The sequence below is a fragment of the Carcharhinus amblyrhynchos genome, unplaced genomic scaffold (genome assembly GCF_965287045.1).
Source record: "Carcharhinus amblyrhynchos unplaced genomic scaffold, sCarAmb.v2.hapA scaffold_713, whole genome shotgun sequence".
In the NCBI taxonomy this organism is placed as follows: Eukaryota; Metazoa; Chordata; class Chondrichthyes; order Carcharhiniformes; family Carcharhinidae; genus Carcharhinus; species Carcharhinus amblyrhynchos.
In genome coordinates this window covers 44,873-62,566 of record NW_027650453.1, presented here as the reverse complement: position 1 = coordinate 62,566, position 17,694 = coordinate 44,873, and the positions used below count along the sequence as shown (strand labels likewise).

General features: G+C 52.7%; 2 protein-coding genes across 2 annotated transcripts; one reads left to right on the top strand and one right to left on the bottom strand.

Moving 5' to 3' along the window:
* Positions 1 to 220: 220 nt before the first annotated feature.
* Positions 221 to 7,423, bottom strand: LOC145339869 (barrier-to-autointegration factor-like). The gene is made up of 3 exons (XM_080184402.1): positions 7,320 to 7,423; positions 6,003 to 6,134; positions 221 to 616 (listed from the first exon to the last, which is right to left on the bottom strand). The coding sequence occupies exons 2-3, from the start codon at positions 6,123 to 6,125 to the stop codon at positions 470 to 472; spliced, it is 270 nt and encodes an 89-aa protein (XP_080040528.1). The 5' UTR covers positions 6,126 to 6,134; positions 7,320 to 7,423; the 3' UTR covers positions 221 to 469.
* Positions 7,424 to 8,010: 587 nt separating this feature from the next.
* On the top strand, positions 8,011 to 16,463 carry eif1ad (eukaryotic translation initiation factor 1A domain containing). The gene is made up of 6 exons (XM_080184400.1): positions 8,011 to 8,093; positions 9,897 to 10,027; positions 12,830 to 12,938; positions 14,664 to 14,772; positions 15,201 to 15,242; positions 16,230 to 16,463. The coding sequence occupies exons 2-6, from the start codon at positions 9,941 to 9,943 to the stop codon at positions 16,390 to 16,392; spliced, it is 510 nt and encodes a 169-aa protein (XP_080040526.1). The 5' UTR covers positions 8,011 to 8,093; positions 9,897 to 9,940; the 3' UTR covers positions 16,393 to 16,463.
* The last annotated feature ends 1,231 nt before the right edge of the window (positions 16,464 to 17,694 follow it).

The following is a 17,694-nucleotide window of genomic DNA, read 5'->3' as shown; positions in this document are numbered from 1 at the left end:
GGAGTGGAAAGGGGGGGAAAAATAATGCAGTCATGAATGGTGGGAGGGAGCGGGGTGGTGGGGGGGGGGGGGGGTGGGGAGCCGAATTTAAAAACAATTTAATGTCACAAGAGATAAAAAAGGTCAGCGTTGGGTCATCTCAACCTGCCCAGCGTGAGGCAGGTCCCGTCAGTCCTTCATTGGGAGACATTTCGCAGTCTCTGTCCCTCACCACCCCCCCCCCCACCCCCCACCCCAATCCCTCCTTGACAGAGAGAGGGGGCAATCTCAGCAACCAGGGCGAGGGAGAGAGAACAACTCCGGGGGTGGTGGGGGGGGGCGAACGACTGCTTCAGACTTCAAGCACATCAGATAATTTAACATTAGTTTAAGATCAATGTTAAAAGTACAAAGGGAAGGCAGGGGTGGGAGCTGTTGCTAGGGGGAGAGAGAGAGAGAGAGAGGGGAGGGGAGGGGAGGGGGCGGCCTTTTACAGGAAGGCGTCGCACCACTCGCGCAAGCAGGTGTGACAGTCGTTGCACTGTTTAGCGTTGGCATTGCACGTGTCTTTCAGCCACTCTTTAAAGAGGCCTTCATTCTTCCGGAGGACCAGAAACTGTCCCAGCACCACATACGCCTGAGAGAGAGACACAGACAGAGACAGAGAGAGAGAGAGAAATGTCAGTGCAATGCAAGGCATGCTCAGAATATGGAACCACTCGTCACACACACTGCCAAAATTAGAAAGGAATCCTGACCACAGCACGATACCAATCGGTGACACAGCAGATTAGCACACAGTGGGTTAGCGCTGCTGCCTCACAGCGCCCAGGTTCACACAGTGGGTTAGCACTGCTGTCTCACAGCACCCAGGGACCCGGGTTCACACAGTGGGTTAGCACTGCTGCCTCACAGCGCCCAGGGACCCGGGTTCACACAGTGGGTTAGCGCTGCTGCCTCACAGCGCCCAGGGACCCGGGTTCACACAGTGGGTTAGCACTGCTGTCTCACAGCGCCCAGGGACCCGGGTTCACACAGTGGGTTAGCGCTGCTGTCTCACAGCGCCCAGGGACCCGGGTTCACACAGTGGGTTAGCGCTGCTGTCTCACAGCGCCCAGGGACCCGGGCTCACACAGTGGGTTAGCGCTGCTGTCTCACAGCGCCCAGGGACCCGGGTTCACACAGTGGGTTAGCACTGCTGTCTCACAGTGCCCAGGGACCCAGGTTCAATTCCCAGCTCGGGTCACTGTGTGGAGTCTGCATGTTCTCCCCGTGTCTGTGTGGGTTTCCTCCTGCAGTCCAAAAGACATGCTAAATTCTCCCTCAGCGTACCCAAACAGCAGTGTGGGTGACTAGGAGGATTTTCACAGTAACTTCATTGCAGTGTTAACGCAAGCCTTACTCGTGACACTGAAACAGTGGGTGTACCTACGCGATTACAGGTGAGTCATCCACCACCTTCCCAGGGCCTGGCTCCGTGGATCATATCTTTCCCTGTGACCAGAGCTCTACAGGGGGTTTAAACAGTTCTAGCTGTAACCTCCCAACTCCTCTACAGGCCCCAAAACAGGGACATACCTCATTTCTGTGTGACTGTCATACTACCTTCAGAGATCTGTGGACATGCACTGCAAGGTCCCCCTGCACTGTGTCCTGCCAGTTACAACATGGAAAGCTGCTCATTTGCAGTCAGAGCAGAAGGTGGCCATTCGGCCCACTGAGCCTGCACTAATAACTCCATCTCCACAACCTCAGGTATTCACCTTGCTGAACCCCCCCAACTTACACATCTTTGGATACTCAGGGGCAATTTAGCATGGACAATCCCCCTAACCTGCACATCTTTGGACTGTGGAAGGAAGCTGGTGCACCCGGAGGAAACCCAAGCAGACACAGGGAGAACATACAGACTCCATACAGACCGACCCAAGCCAGGAATTGAACCCAGGTCCCTGGCATTGAGGGGGCAGTGCTAACACACTGTGCTGCCAAGTTGCCCAGTTTTATTTTGGCCGTTACCCTTGGCAATGTCCATCCTCAGAGAATCTAACCATCTCCCCCCTTGACATTCAATTGTACTTACCATCGTAGAATCCCCCAATGGAGGGTTACCAGAAACTAGACCCAGAATATACGACAAGAGCAAGCCAAACGCTGGGAATTCTCCAGAGAGGAACTCACCTCCTGACTCCCCCCAAAGCCTGTTCACCACCTCCAAGGCACTTGCCTGGGGCAAGCTCAGGTCCGGTGTTGGACTGGGGTAAACACAGTAAGAAGTCTCACAACACCAGGTTAAAATCCAACAGGTTTATCTGGTAGTAAACACCACTAGTTTGAGCCTCTGCCCCTTTGTCAGGCGAGTGGGGAGTTCTGTTCACAGACAGGGTATATAAAGACACACACTCAGTTTACAGAATACTGATTAGAATGTGAGTCTTTACAGTTAATCAAGTCTTATAGATACAGACAGTGTAAGTGGGATGACTTTCAATAGATCACAGTGAGACAGCTGCTCTGCTACTTACCAAACCCTGAGCCAGAATCAGGTCGTCTATGAACATTTTAGCATCACATTCCCAACAAACACGCTGTGTAAAGGGAGAGGTGACAGCCATCTGGCCAAACTCCAGACAAGTAACGGGAGGCACTCCTCACCAACGGGAGTCAGCTATCCCTGGCCAATAGCATTAAGACAGTAAAAAGTCTGACAACACCAGCCTGGTGTTGTCAGACTTTTTACTGTGTTTACGCCAGTCCAACGCCGGCATACCCACACAATAGCATTAAGCACAGGTTAAAGAGATGTGTATTGTCTCCAGGCAGGACAGTTAGTGAGATTCTGCAAGTCATGGGGATTACAAATGGTAATAAACGGTAATGGTAAACGTTCTCCAAGGTGGCCTTCACGACACACGACAGCGCAGAGTCACTGAGCAGAGACTGATAGCCAAGTTCCACACACGAGGACAGCCTCAACAGGGATCTTGGGTTCATGTCGCACTATCTGTAACCCCCGTGACTTGCCTGGGCTTGTAAAATCTCACTAACTGTCCTGTCTGGAGACAATACACATCTCTTTAACCCGTGCTTAACCCTATCTCCACTCTCAGTGTCTGTATCTATAAGACTTGATTAACTGTAAAGACTCACATTCTAATCAGTATTCTGTAAACTGAGTGTGTGTCTTTATATACCCTGTCTGTGAACAGAACTCCCCACTCACCTGACAAAGGGACAGAGGCCCGAAAGCTAGTAGTGTTTACTACCAGATAAACCTGTTGGTCTTTAACCTGGTGTTGAGAGACTTCTGAGTTCAGCTCCCAGCAACACTCGAGAAGCTGAACACCATCCAGGACAAAGCAGCCCCGCTCAATCGACACGCTAACCACAAACACTCACTTCCTCCACCACCAATGCACAGTGACAGCTGTGTGTCACTGTGGTGGGAACACAGATCCCCCTCCGAGCCACTCACCATCCCTGGCCAGAGTCCTGGAACCCCCTCCCTAACAGCACTGTGGGTGTACCTACACCACACACGGGGACTGCGCCGGGTTCAAGGTGGCAGCTCACCCACCACCTTCTCAAGGAGGTAATTAGGGATTGGGGGGGTTTAATGGTGGGCCCTGCAGCAAGGCCCACATCTCGTAAACAATTAAAACATATTTAGACCTTCCTCACTTTCCCCATGATCTGAAAGCTCCCCAATCTTAATCCTTTCCATACAAGAGTAGCTGGGGTCCAGAACCCATCCCTACAGAGCTGAATACCTGTGATATTAGTCATAGAATTCCTACAGTGCAGGCAGCCATTCGGCCCATCGAGTCTGTAACCTACCACAATCCCATCCAGGCCTATCTCCGTCACCTATTAATCCCTCTGACCTACGCATCCCAGGACACTAAGGGGCAATTGAGCACGGCCAATCCACCTAACTCAGACTGTGGGAGGAAACCCACGCAGACACGGAGAATGTGCAGACACCACACAGACAGTGACCCAAGCCAGGAATCGAACCCGGGTCCCTGGCGCTGTGAGACAGCAGTGTTAACCCACTGTGTCACCGTGCCCCCGGGAATCGAACCCGGGTCCCTGGCGCTGTGAGACAGCAGTGTTAACCCACTGTGTCACCGTGCCCCCGGGAATCGAACCCGGGTCCCTGGCGCTGTGAGACAGCAGTGTTAACCCACTGTGTCACCGTGCCCCCGGGAATCGAACCCGGGTCCCTGGCGCTGTGAGACAGCAGTGCTAACCCACTGTGTCACCGTGCCCCCGGGAATCGAACCCGGGTCCCTGGCGCTGTGAGGCAGCAGTGTTAACCCACTGTGTCACCGTGCCCCCCGGGAATCGAACCCGGGTCCCTGGCTCTGTGAGGCAGCAGTGTTAACCCACTGTGTCACCGTGCCCCCGGGAATCGAACCCGGGTCCCTGGCACTGTGAGACAGCAGTGTTAACCCACTGTGTCACCGTGCCCCCGGGAATCGAACCCAGGTCCCTGGCGCTGTGAGACAGCAGTGTTAACCCACTGTGTCACCGTGCCCCCGGGAATCGAACCCGGGTCCCTGGCACTGTGAGGGGGCAGTGTTAACCCACTGTGTCACCGTGTCCCCGGGAATCGAACCTGGGTCCCTGGCGCTGAGAGACAGCAGTGCTAACCCACCGTGCTGCAATAATGAGTCTTTAAGAATTTTTTAAAATGTTCCCTGCAGTTAAACAGCTTTGTTACTTTGTAATCCGTCTGCTCAAAACCCTTTCATTGCTGCTTCAACTGTTTACTTATTTTTAATCTGGGCCTAAAGCAGATTTGGAATTTACAGCTGGGTGGCAGGTGATGTATTTGAGAGTTCTTTCCCCTCTCTTCACAGAAATTCCATTTAGGCTGCAGTTTTAGTTTAGGTGGTGGTGTTTGGACATCAGACGGAAAGTAGTGTTCCTCTCGCTCTCTGGGATTGGAAATTCTGCTGGCTAGCCGGAAGCAAGGCTTCTCGCCTTCCTGCGGTGAAAGTTCTGCTCGTGGTGGTTTGCTAGCTAGTACCTTGAGTCCCTCTCCCTGGTGTTTTAAGAAGTTCTGACTCCAAGCTTGTGTGCGAATCAAGAGGACCGCAACATTCAACCAAAGGACTAAGTTCCAGCCTCATGTGAGCATTGGTATTTTCTGTGCTAAGCTCGCTGCAAGGGTTTTGTTTAAGGTGGTTTGTTTAGCTGGAACATTATCAATATCCCACTCTTGACGTTGATTTTGGGGCAGCACAGCTGTTAGCATTGCTGCTTCACAGTGCCAGGGACCCATGTTCGATTCCCGGCTGGAATCACTGTCTGTGTGGAGTTTGCACGTTCTCTCCCTGCATCTGCGTGGGTTTCCTCCCACAGTCCAAGAGAAGTGTGGGTTCGGGTGACTGATCATGCCAAGTTCCCCTCTCAGTGCGTGGTAGCACAGTGGTTAACACTGCTGCCTCTCAGCTCCAGGGAGCTGGGTTTGATTCCCAGCTTGGGGCACTGTGTGTGGAGTTTACACATTCCCTCCCTCTGTGTCTGCATGGGTTTCCTTGCACAGTCTAAAGATATGTGGGTTAGGTGGATTGGCTATGCTAAGCTGCTGCTTAGTATCGGGGGATTAGCAGACTTACGAGGACAGGGCCTGGGTGGGATTGTGGTCAGTGCAGAATTGATGGGTTGAATGGCCTCCTTCTGCACTGTAGGGATTCTGTGAATCACACACCTGTCAAGGGTTAGACAACATTGTGGTCGTTTATTTTCAGTCTTCTTTGTAACTGGTAAAAATTCTTGTTAATTTTCCTACTATACACATTAACTATATTAAATAAACTTTGTTTGGTAAGAGCTCCCTAGTGGGTTATTTGAATCACACCTCGAGCAAAACACTGACCCTCGTCAAATTCAAGTTGCAAAGCTTCAGACTACACTCGAGTTACTGATCTGAATTCTAACACACGGAGGGGGGAGGGGAGCTGGATAAACATGGGGGGGGAGGGGGAGGAATAGAAGGGGTGCCCATCACCTACCCTGTCAAATCCCTGATCTTCAAGCTTTTTCCCGAGGGCATCTCCGATTCCCGCTAGGCACTTGACGGACTTTTCCCCCATGGGTTCAGCCACAAAGTCCCGGTGTTTCTGCGAGGTCGTCATTGTGCTGTCCTGGAACATAACACAAAGCACACAGAATCAGAACCATCCTCGTCAAAGTGAGCCAGTTACGCCACCCACTAACCGAGGGAGCTCCCACAGTCAAACTCAGCGGATCAGCAACCCCTCCGCCGTGAACATTCCTCTTGCTCAACTCGATGAAGAGCTGGGGCTCAAACCCAGAGTCTAACCCCGTGATGGGAGTGCCAGTCATTGAGACATGGCACACTAGGATAATCCATCTGGTACGGGGCCCAGGGTTTGTCCAGAACCTGTCACAGGGAAGTGAGTCACCTGCGGCTCAGTCAAAACTAAAGCTAAACACGGGGCCACAACCCCTTCTCAAAGCCTCAAAAAAAAACACTCATCATTTTCCCCCATCCCCACACACAAACCTCCCTCCCACCCTTAAACTGCCCTCCAGACCTCTCCCCTCAAACCCCCCCCCAACCCAACAACTCCTTCTACAGGATGTCTGAAGGCGGTGGGAGCAGGAAATGGAGCTGGACAAAAGATTTTTCTCAGTGTCACAAGTTAGTGCACATTAACACTGCAATGAAGTTACTGTGAAATCTCCCCAGTTGCCTGTTGGGGGGGGGTTACACTGAGGGTGAATTTAGCACAGCCCAATCCACCCGGACCAGCACCGGAGGGGCGGAGGGTACATGCTCCAGGAATCTCCTTCTACCCCCAACACCGCCCCCCCCCCCACTTTTCCAGGCTGTTCAACTACAGCAGGCTGCACACTGACCAAAGGGGAGGAAATGGGGCTGGAAATTAATGGGGGGGGGGGAGAGGGGGGGAAAGAGTGTGGACCCTCTGACCCCCCCCCCCCATCTCCCCCAGCAGAGTGGGTTCGATACCCGGCTCAGTCACTCTGCAGATACAGGCGGGTTTATGGTACAGGGACAGGGACAGGCCCCGGGCTTCCTCCCACAGCCTGGGCGGCCTGCTGTTCCCCCTCAGTGTAACCCGGACAGGCACCGGGGGGGGGGGGGGGGGGGGGTGGTTTCCACAGTAACTTCATTGCGGTGTTAATGTCAGCCTTAGTTGGGGCTCTAATAAACCCCCCTCCCCCTGTCTCCTCGTGCTCCCCCCACCCGGGCGCCTCTCTCTGTCCCTCCCTCTCCCTCCTCTCTCTGTCCCTCCCCCCCCTCTCTCTGTCTCTCTCCCCCCTCTCTCTGTCTCTCTCTTCACCTCTTGTTGATGAGGTTCTGGTTCTGATTCTAATTCTTCTTCTTGTTGTTTCGCCGCCGCTCGCGCCCAAAACCGTTTCCGGTCACCGCCGCCCGTCCTTTAAACGCGTCCCCCGGTCCCTTCCGCCCGCCCTCCGGGCTCCCCCCGCGCGCGGCTGCTTCACTTTGGTTCCGCCCTCGACGATCTGCCACCTATTTGGGTCCAACGTGAAATCGTCGCCCAGCGGCCGGGCTGAACTTTAAGAGCGACACCCCGGGGTGGTTTCCTGATCACAGAGAATCGGCGCCGCCACCCTCGAAATGTTAACACCCGATTGAAAGGGCGGCCGGAAGTGGAATGTGGGGAAGGAAAAGCGAAGGACCGGAAATGCTGTAGGGAAGATGTGAAGGGAGGACCGGAAGTCGACTGGGGCAGGGCTGGGCATGCACGCCAAAGACAAAGCCGGAACGGATGTTGAATATAGACCGGAAGTTCAATGGGCGGACGATAAAAAGCGGACCGGAAGTGCGGTGGGAGGAACACAAAAGGCAAAGGGGAAATGCGATGGGTAGAAGGCAAATGATGGACTGGGAGTGCGATAGGCGGAAGACAAAACGCGGACCGGAAATGGGATGAGGCGGAATGCAAAGAACGGACCGGAAATGCGATGGGCGGAAGACAACGGCGGACCGGAAATGTGTTGGGTGGAAGACAAGGGCGGACCGGAAGCGCAGTGGGCGGAACTCAAAGGGACCGGGACGGATACCAAGTGGTGATGGCGGCGGCTGAAGGAGGGTGAGAGTCGGTTGGCGGCGCGGCCGGTGTGCGAAAGGCTCCTGAACCCGGGGCGGCGTCTCACCGCCTCCCCCTGGGCTGAGAGCCGAGGTTTTATCTACCTGAGCTATTCGACTGCGGAATGCTTCACCATCGCTTTTAGACTCAAAATCATAGGAGCAGAATGAGGCCACTCGGCCCATCGAGTCTGTTCCACCATTCAATCATGGCTGATATTTTTCTCATCCCCCATTCTCCTGCCTTTTCCCCATACTCCCTGATCCCCTTATTAATCAGGAACCTATCTATCTCTGTCTTAAAGACACTCAATGACCCGGCCTCCACAGCCTTCTGCGGCAAAGAGTTCCACAGATTCCCCACTCTCTGGCTGAAGAAATTCCTCCTCATCTCTGTTTTAAAGGATTGTCCCTTTAGCCTGAGGCTGTACCCTCTGGTTCTAGTTTTTCCTACTAGTGGAAACATCCTCTCCACGTCCACTCTATCCACGCCTCGCAGTATCCTGTAAGTTTCAATAAGATCCCCCCCTCATCCTTCTAAACTCCAACCAGTACAGACCCAGAGTCCTCAACCGTTCCCCATACGACAAGCTCTTCATTCCAGGGATCATTCTTGTGAACCTCCTCTGGACCCTTTCCAAGGCCGGCACATCCTTCCTTAGATACAGGGCCCAAAACTGCTCACAATCCTCCAAATGGGGTCTGACCAGAGCCTTATACAGCCTCAGCAGTCCATCCCTGCTGTTGTATTCTATTTAATTTACATTTTTTATGAATGTTATAAGGTGGCTTACATTAACACTGCAATGAAGTTACTATGAAAATCCCCTAGTCGCCCACACTCCGGCACCTGTTTGGGTTACACTGAGGGAGAATTTAGCCCCTAACCAGCATGTCTTTCGGATTGTGGGAGGAAACCAGAGCACCCGGAGGAAACCCATGCAGACACGGGGAGAACGTACAGTCTCCACAAGAGCTTTTTCAGTTCTCCCCTCTCACTGGGATAGTTTAAAATTGAAATCCAAAAATTAATTCATCACCAAAAGACTGGGAACAGAAGAGGCCATTCAGCCCCTCGAGCCTCGTGGCACAGTGGTGTACTGCTGCTGCCTCACAGTGCCAGGGATCCGGGTTCAATTAACCATCCTTGTTATTTACTTCTGGTTGGACCTTTCCCAAAGATGTGATTGGCCATGCTAAAAATTGCCCTTAGCGTCCTGGGACGTGTAGGTTAGAGGGATTAGTGGGTAAATATTTAGGGATATGGGGGGTCGGTGCAGACTCGATGGGCTGAAGGGCCTCTTGCTGCACTGTAGGGTTTCTATGATTTCCAATGTCCCCTGGTCCTCTGTGCATTAAATACAGATGGATCCTTTTCCCTCGTGTGGAGAATTAAGAAGAGGATCGAGCCTGGAGCAGGAGTGGGCGATTCACTGCTTCATCATGACTGACCTCTCCCTGGTCTCAAGTTCACTTTCCTGCCTGTTCCCCATAGCCCTTCTGATTAAATTTGATTGATTATTGTCACGTATAGTGGCATACAGTGAAAAGTTTTTTTCTACAGAGGGGGGTGGGTGCCTGGAACTCGCTGCCGGGGGGAGGGAGTGGAAGGAGATACGATAGTGAGTTTTAAGGGGCGTCTTGACAAATCCAAGAATAGGATGGGAATAGAGGGATATGGTCCCTGGAAGGGTAGGGGGTTTTAGTTCAGTCGGGCAGCATGGTCGGGGCAGGCTTGGAGGGGCCGAAGGGACCTGTCCCTGTGCTGTTCTCTCTACTTGTTCGTTGTTGTCTTCCCTTCCTGCAGGTTTTCACTGGACTCCTAGCTGAAGGAGATCCGCTGAGTCCAAGATGTCCCAGACGACAAAGAGAAAACACGTAGTCCAGGAGGTATTGGGGGATTATGAGCCCCCCTCCGAGAAACAGCAAATAGTCCGGGTAAGGAGATACCCAGATCGGGTCCAGCTGCTCACCAGCTCATCAGGCTCAGCCTTAGTCTCCACACTGACTCTCACTGGGGTACGGCTCCCACACACACTGACTCTCACTGGGGTACGGCTCCCACACACACTGACTCTCACTGGGGTACGGGTCCCACACACACACTGACTCTCACTGGGGTATGGGTCCCACACACACTGACTCTCACTGGGGTACGGCTCCCACACACACTGACTCTCACTGGGGTACGGGTCCCACACACACACTGACTCTCACTGGGGTACGGGTCCCACACACACTGACTCTCACTGGGGTACGGGTCCCACACACACTGACTCTCACTGGGGTACGGGTCCCACACACACTGACTCTCACTGGGGTACGGCTCCCACACACACTGACTCTCACTGGGGTACGGGTCCCACACACACACTGACTCTCACTGGGGTACGGGTCCCACACACACACTGACTCTCACTGGGGTACGGGTCCCACACACACTGACTCTCACTGGGGTACGGCTCCCACACACACACTGACTCTCACTGGGGTACGGCTCCCACACACACACTGACTCTCACTGGGGTACGGCTCCCACACACACACTGACTCTCACTGGGGTACGGGTCCCACACACACTGACTCTCACTGGGGTACGGGTCACACACACACACTGACTCTCACTGGGGTACGGGGTCCCACACACACTGACTCTCACTGGGGTACGGGGTCCCACACACACTGACTCTCACTGGGGTATGGGTCACACACACACACTGACTCTCACTGGGGTACGGGGTCCCACACACACTGACTCTCACTGGGGTACGGGGTCCACACACACACTGACTCTCACTGGGGTACAGGTCCCACACACACTGACTCTCACTGGGGTACGGGTCCCACACACACTGACTCTCACTGGGGTACGGCTCCCACACACACTGACTCTCACTGGGGTACGGCTCCCACACACACACTGACTCTCACTGGGGTACGGGTCCCACACACACTGACTCTCACTGGGGTACGGGTCCCACACACACTGACTCTCACTGGGGTACGGGTCCCACACACACTGACTCTCACTGGGGTACGGCTCCTTGTGTGTAGACTGTAAGATTTAGTCCATTATCTTATTTAATATGAGTAATACAATACAACGCTCAGAATGAACAGATAGGGGAAAACTTACAATGTTGTTTGTCGGACCTTGCCTCCTGTATGGGACTTTACTGAAAGCCTTCTGAAAATCTGTCCACACCACATCCACCTGCTCCCCTTTGTCTATTCCGGTAATTGCATCCTCAAAAAAAAACTTCCTCATTAAAAAGCCCCCAACCGATTTTTCAAGTGGGAGTTCCCTTTTATCAGTCCACATTGAATCATAGAAACTAGAAACAGGAGGAGGCCATTCGGCCCTTCGATCCTGCTCCACCATTCATTTTGATCATGGCTGATCATCCAATTCAATATCCCGATTTCCCCCCCATATCCCTCGATCCCTTTAGCCCCAAGAGTGATATCTAATTCCTTCCTGAAATCACAACGTTTTGGCCTCAACTACTTTCTGTGGGAGTGAATTTCACCACTCTCTGGGTGAAGAAATTTCCCCTCACCTCAGTTCTAAAAGGTTTACCCCGAATCCTCAAACTCTGACCCCCTAGTTCTGGACCCCCCCCACCATGGGGAACATTCTTTCTGAATCTACCCTGTCTGACCCTGTTAGAATTTTATAAGTTTCTATCAGATCCCCTCTCACTCTTCTAAACTCCAGTGAATATAATCCTAACCCACTCAGTCTCTCCTCATATGACAGACCTGCCATCCCAGGAATCAGCCTGGTAAACCCTCGCTGTGCTCCCTCTATAGCAAGGACATCCTTCCTCAGATAAGGAGACCAAAACTGTCCACAATACTCCAGGTGTGGCCTCACCAACACCCTGTACAATTGCAGCAAAACATCCCTATCCCAATACTCAAATCCTCTCGCTGTGAACATACCATTTGCCTTCTTTACTGCCTGCTGTACCTGCACAGCGACTGATGCACGAGGACACCCAGGTCTTGCTGTGTATCCACCTCTCAGTTTACACCCATTTCAGTAATAATCTGTCTTCCTATTATTGCTCCCAAAGTGAATAACCTCACATTTATCCACATTATACTGCATCTGCCATGCAGATACCCGCACACACACCTGTCCAAATCACACTGAAACATCTCTGTATCCTCCTCACAGCTCACCCTCTCACCTAACTGTGTATCATCTGCAGATTTGTAGATAAAATCATTAATAATGTGAACAGTTGGGGTCTGAGCACAGATCCCTGTGGAACCCCGCTAGCCACTACCTGCCAATCAGAAAAAGACCCATTGGTGCCAACTCTGCTCAAACCTACCATTATTTTTAAAGTGCACAGTTATCACATTCTTTTAAGTTTAAAGTTGGTTTATTAGTGTCACAAGTAAGGTTTATATTAACACTGCAATGAAGTTACTGTGAAAATCTCCTAGTCGCCCACACTCTGGTGCCTGTTTGGGTTACACTGAGGGAGAATTTAGCACCTAACCAGCACGTCTTTCAGACTGTGGGAGGAAACCGGAGCACCCGGATGTCCTGATGAGTGCAGGATGAAAAGCTTTGACAACATGTCTTGTTTTTTGGCAGTATTCAGGTTATTATCGCCCCCTGGCGCCAGAGTGTTGCCGAGGGGATTGCTGCATATTCGGTGAGATGTTTAAGTCCAGTGTCCATGCACGCTCTCTTTAAAGATTTCTGTCGCCTCCTCCCTGCAGGTGGTGGGAACTCCAGGGAACAACCTTCACGAGGTGGAAACGGCAGAGGGAGAGCGTTTCCTCGCCAGCATGCCCACCAAGTTTCGCAAGAACATCTGGATCAAGCGGGGTACGGGCAGACTCTGAATGCCACGACGTTGTGTGGTATCCGCAAATTCTGGGAGGGTGAGATGTGGGGTGAAGGCAAGAGTATATCAGGGTATGGACTTAATCTGCTCGCCAGTGATGGTGGTTGACTGGCTGATCTCTCGGTGCGGCTAATCTCTGCTGTGGTCTTGTTGCCAATGTCTGAATCAAAGGGGGAAATCTAAATCAGAGATTTACAGCGTGGAACAAGGCCCTTCGGCCCAACTTGTCCATGCCACACTTTTTTTAAACCCCTAAACTAATCCCAATTGCCTGCATTGGGCCCATATCCCTCTATACCCATCGTACTCATGTAACTGTCTAAATGCCTTTTAAAAGATAAAATTGTACCCGCCTCTACTACTGCCTCTGGCAGCTCGTTCCAGACACTCACCACCCTCTGTGTGAAAAAATTGCCCCTCTGGACCCTTTTGTATCTCTCCCCTCTCACCTTAAACCTCTGCCCTCTAGTTTTAGACTCCCCTACCTTTGGGAAAAGATATTGACTATCTAGCTGATCTGTGCCCCTCATTATTTTATAGACCTCTATAAGATCACCCCTCAGCCTCCTACACTCCAGAGAAAAAAGTCCCAGTCTATCCAGCCTCTCCTTATAACTCAATCCATCAAGTCCCGGTAACATCCTAGTAAATCTTTTCTGCACTCTTTTCTAGTTTAATAATATCCTTTCTATAATAGGGTGACCAGAACTGTACACAGTATTCCAAGTGTGGCCTTACCAATGTCTTGTACAACTTCAACAAGACGTCCCAGCTCCTGTATTGAATGTTCTAACCAATGAAACCAAGCATGCCGAATGCCTCCTTCACTCTATCATAAGAATTAGGAGCAGGAGTGGGCCATTTGGCCTCTCGAGCCTGCCCCGCCATTCAATAAGATCATGGCTGATCTTTTCATGGACTCAGCTCCACTTACCCACCCGCTCACCATAACCCTTAATTCCTTTACTGTTCAAAAATCTATCCATCCTTGCCTTAAAAACATTCAATGAGGGAGCCTCAACTGCTTCTATAAGATCTCCCCTCACTCTTCTGAAATCCAATGAATATACAAAGAACAAAAACAGCCTGGGAAACAGGCCCTTCGGCCCAACGAGCCCGCGCCGCCATTTTAACATTACCAGTCTCCCCCCTCCACCCATGACCCTTGTCTATGCTTATGGCATTCCACATTGAGGGAAAACTAATTTAGGGACAATTTATTCCTGCCAATCAGCCTAACAGCACATCTTTGGGGTGTGGGAGGAAACCGGAGCACCCGGAGAAAACCCACGCAAGCACGGGGAGAATGTGCAAACTCCCATAGACACCGACCCAAATCCATGTGTCTGCACAGCAAACAGTGACAGTCACTGAGCTGTCGTCTTGCCCAGTATCTGGTCCAGTTTAAGCACACACTAACCACATACGTATAACCCCAGTCTCTCCGGGCTGGAAACGTTAACTCTGTTTCTCTCTCCACAGATGCTGCCAGAATGGCTGAGTTTTTCCTTCCGTTGTGAGATCCAACTTGAGCTGTCGGTGGGGGGGGGGGGGGGGGGGCGGTGGTGGGTGGTTGTGGAGGGGGGGTGGTGGTGGGTGGTGGGGGGGGGGGGTGTGGTGGGTGGTGGGGGCATGGGGAGATGGGGGGGGGGTGGTTGTTGAATCCACTGATCTTGTGCATGGATTCCCTCCCTCTCCCCATTCAGGCGACTTCCTGATTGTGGACCCCATCAAAGAAGGGGACAAGGTGAAAGCGGAGATTAACTCCATTCTCTACAAGGAACACATCAAACAGCTCAGGAACGAAGGATTTTGGTAAGATCGACCGTTTGTGTATCAGAGCGAGGCTCGCGTTGCCGTGAGTGCTTTGGCCCCTCAGTTAGCTAACTGGACAGTGACAGTTGGGGCTGCTTTCCCCCCAGGCTGATGCTCCAGATCGAGGCAATGAACATCCCCCAGGCGGTTAGAGACACTGCCTCTTATCCTTTCAGGAGTTAATCTGGCAGTGCGGCGCTCCCTCAGCTCCGGCCCTCCGGCGCTCCCTCGGCTCCGGCCCTCCGGCGGTGCGGCGCTCCGGCCCTCCGGCAGTGCGGCGCTCCCTCGGCTCCGGCCCTCCGGCAGTGCGGCGCTCCCTCGGCACTGTCCGTGCGGGTAGGTTTGAGTCTGAGGTGTGGTGAGAGTAGGTATCAGTCTGTGCTGACCCTGTCTCTAACAAATATTCCTTCCTATTTCCCCCCCCCCAGGCCTGCCAGCTTCTCGGAGCCTGCGGCGGAGAGCACTGACAGGTGAGTGTTGTGTCTGGAACTGTGCAGATTGGGGCCCCCTTTCCAGTCTGATCTTCTCCATGTTCCCCCCTCTGTGCCTGGAAAGCCCTTCTGTTCCTGTATGAATGGCAGCTCTGCGTATCCAGCAGCCCAGCGGGGGAGGGGGGAGACTCCAGCTCCTTCCCCATCCCCTAACTCCATTCAGCCTGCTGCTGGAGTCTCAGCTCTCTGCCAGTCAGTGTGTATCAGGTGGGGGCTGGGCTCTCGGGCACTGGGGATTGGGGAGGGGTAAGTGAGCAGACAGCACTCATTTCCAATGGTCCTCACCCTGTATCTCAGCACATCAGCTGCTAAAACTCTCATCCCTGCCCCTCTTACCCTCCCAGACTCAGCTGTTCCAACTCCCTCCCACCTCCCTATCCATGGACCCCCTCCAGCCCCCTACACCCCCTATCTCTGTAACCTCCTCCAGCCCCTACACCCCCTATCTCTGTAACCTCCTCCAGCCCCTACACCCCCTCCCTGTCTCTGTAACCTCCTACACCCCCTCCCTGTCTCTGTAACCTCCTACACCCCCTCCCTGTCTCTGTAACCTCCTCCAGCCCCTCCCTATCCCTGTAACCTCCTCCAACCCCTACACCCCCCCATCCTTGTAACCTCCTCCAGCCCCTCCCTATCCCTGTAACCCTCTCCAACTCGGAGACCTTTGCGCTCCTTCAATTCTGGCTTCTTGTCCATTCCCGGTTTTATTTGTTCAGTCACTGGGGGTCACATCTGAAGCTGCTGGGGGTGGGGTGGGGTGGGGCGGTTCCTACCTTCTGGAATTCCCTCTCTAAACCTCGCGGTCTCTTTCCCTCTTCCGAGACAGAGCTTCTGGTTGCCTGAACCTAATACCTCCTTGTGTGACGATATTTTATTCCATGTGGAAACCCCTCCCCCTCAGGGACTTCCCGTCGCCTCAGTGAGAGCTGAGGCTGGTCCCTAACTGTAAATGTTCTCGTCTTCCAGTCAGCCAAAGAAAGACAGCAGCAATCAGGGATCCGAGCGGGATTCAGGGGAGGATTCCGAGGATGACAGCGATCTGTTTGTCAATACCAATCGAAGGAATTACGAGTATTCAGAGAGCGAGGAGGATGATGAAGAGGAGGATGAGGATGAAGAGGAGGCCTAGAAGTGGAACCGGAATTATCCAGGATGTGTTTGGACTATTTCTGCATGCAGTGCCCAGAGGCAGGGAGCAAAGGGACATGTTTATACGGATCCCTGCACCCCCCTCTGCCGCTCCCAGCCTTGCTGAATGACTGTACCCCCACCCCCGTCTCTCAATCTTCCTCACTTCAACTGACTCTAATGGGGCATTGTGACCCAGAAAGTCATGGACACTGAGCTATGGGTCACTGGACTCAACCCCCAGTGACTGTCAGCGGTTTGTATATATTTTTGGCTGTTAGTTCCTCCTCCCCCACTTCATTTTTGGGAATCTAGATCTTGGCTCTTTGACCGGAAGAGGGGGCTACACCAGTCCAACCCCTCTGTGCATCCTAAAACCTGCCTGGAGGATTGGAAACTGGTTAAAGTTAATCGCTGACAGGGGATGTGCGAAGGGACTGGTGAGGGACCATGGGGTTGAGGTTTGATTGCACCCCTGTGCTGCCTTATCCCCTTTTGCAGCATCGCGTGCCCTCCAGTGAAGGGAGGGAGTGGGGAAAAAGAGAAGTGCTGTTCTCGTATAAATAAAAATGGAACAGATGTGGAATGGTTTGTCTTTCTTTCAGTGGGGAGGGGGGGGCTTGTATTAAACTAATCAGAATCGCTGAGTTTAAGAAAATAAATCAAAACTCCAGTGACAGACTCCTGACAGTACAGGAGGAGGACATCAGCTCTATCACTTCTATTTTACCCAGGCCCTATCCATGCTCCCATGCATTTAGCAGAGGCAATCCCCCTAACCAACACATCTTTTGGACTGTGGGAGGAACACTGCAATGGAGTTACTATGAAAATCCCCTAGTTGCCACATACTGGCAGCTGGGTTACACTGGGAGAATTTAGCCCCTAGCTAGCATAATCTCAGGACTTTTCTCCCTGCTGTAGAGGGAAGAGGAAAATCACAGAATTCCTATAGTGCAGAACAAGACCATTCAGCCCATCATGTTTGCACTGACCACAAGACCACCCAGGCTCTATCCCCCTAGCTAGTCCCCCTGACCCTAAAAGGGTCCATTCAGCATAGCCCATCTATCTAACCTACTCATCTTTCAGACTGTGGGAGGAAACCCACACAGACACAGGGAGAATGTGCAAACTCCACACAGACAGTGACCCAAGTCAGGAATCGAGCCCAGGGCCCTGGCGTTGAGAGGCAGCGACGCCAACCCACCAGGCATCGAGCCCAGGGCCCTGGTGCCGTGAGGCAGTGGTGCCAACCCACTGTGTCACTTGCTTCAGGTCCTATGAGCAGCTATGCCACAGG

Coding starts and splice junctions, on each gene's coding strand:
- eif1ad (XM_080184400.1), top strand. CDS start 9,941: ATGTCCCAGACGACAAAGAGAAAACACGTAGTCCAGGAGGTATTGGGG. Junction 14,773..15,200: donor CTCAGGAACGAAGGATTTTG/GTAAGATCGACC, acceptor CCCCCCCCCCAG/GCCTGCCAGCTTCTCGGAGC. Junction 15,243..16,229: donor GCGGCGGAGAGCACTGACAG/GTGAGTGTTGTG, acceptor CTCGTCTTCCAG/TCAGCCAAAGAAAGACAGCA.
- LOC145339869 (XM_080184402.1), bottom strand. CDS start 6,125: ATGACGACCTCGCAGAAACACCGGGACTTTGTGGCTGAACCCATGGGG. Junction 617..6,002: donor AAGATCAGGGATTTGACAGG/GTAGGTGATGGG, acceptor TCTCTCTCTCAG/GCGTATGTGGTGCTGGGACA.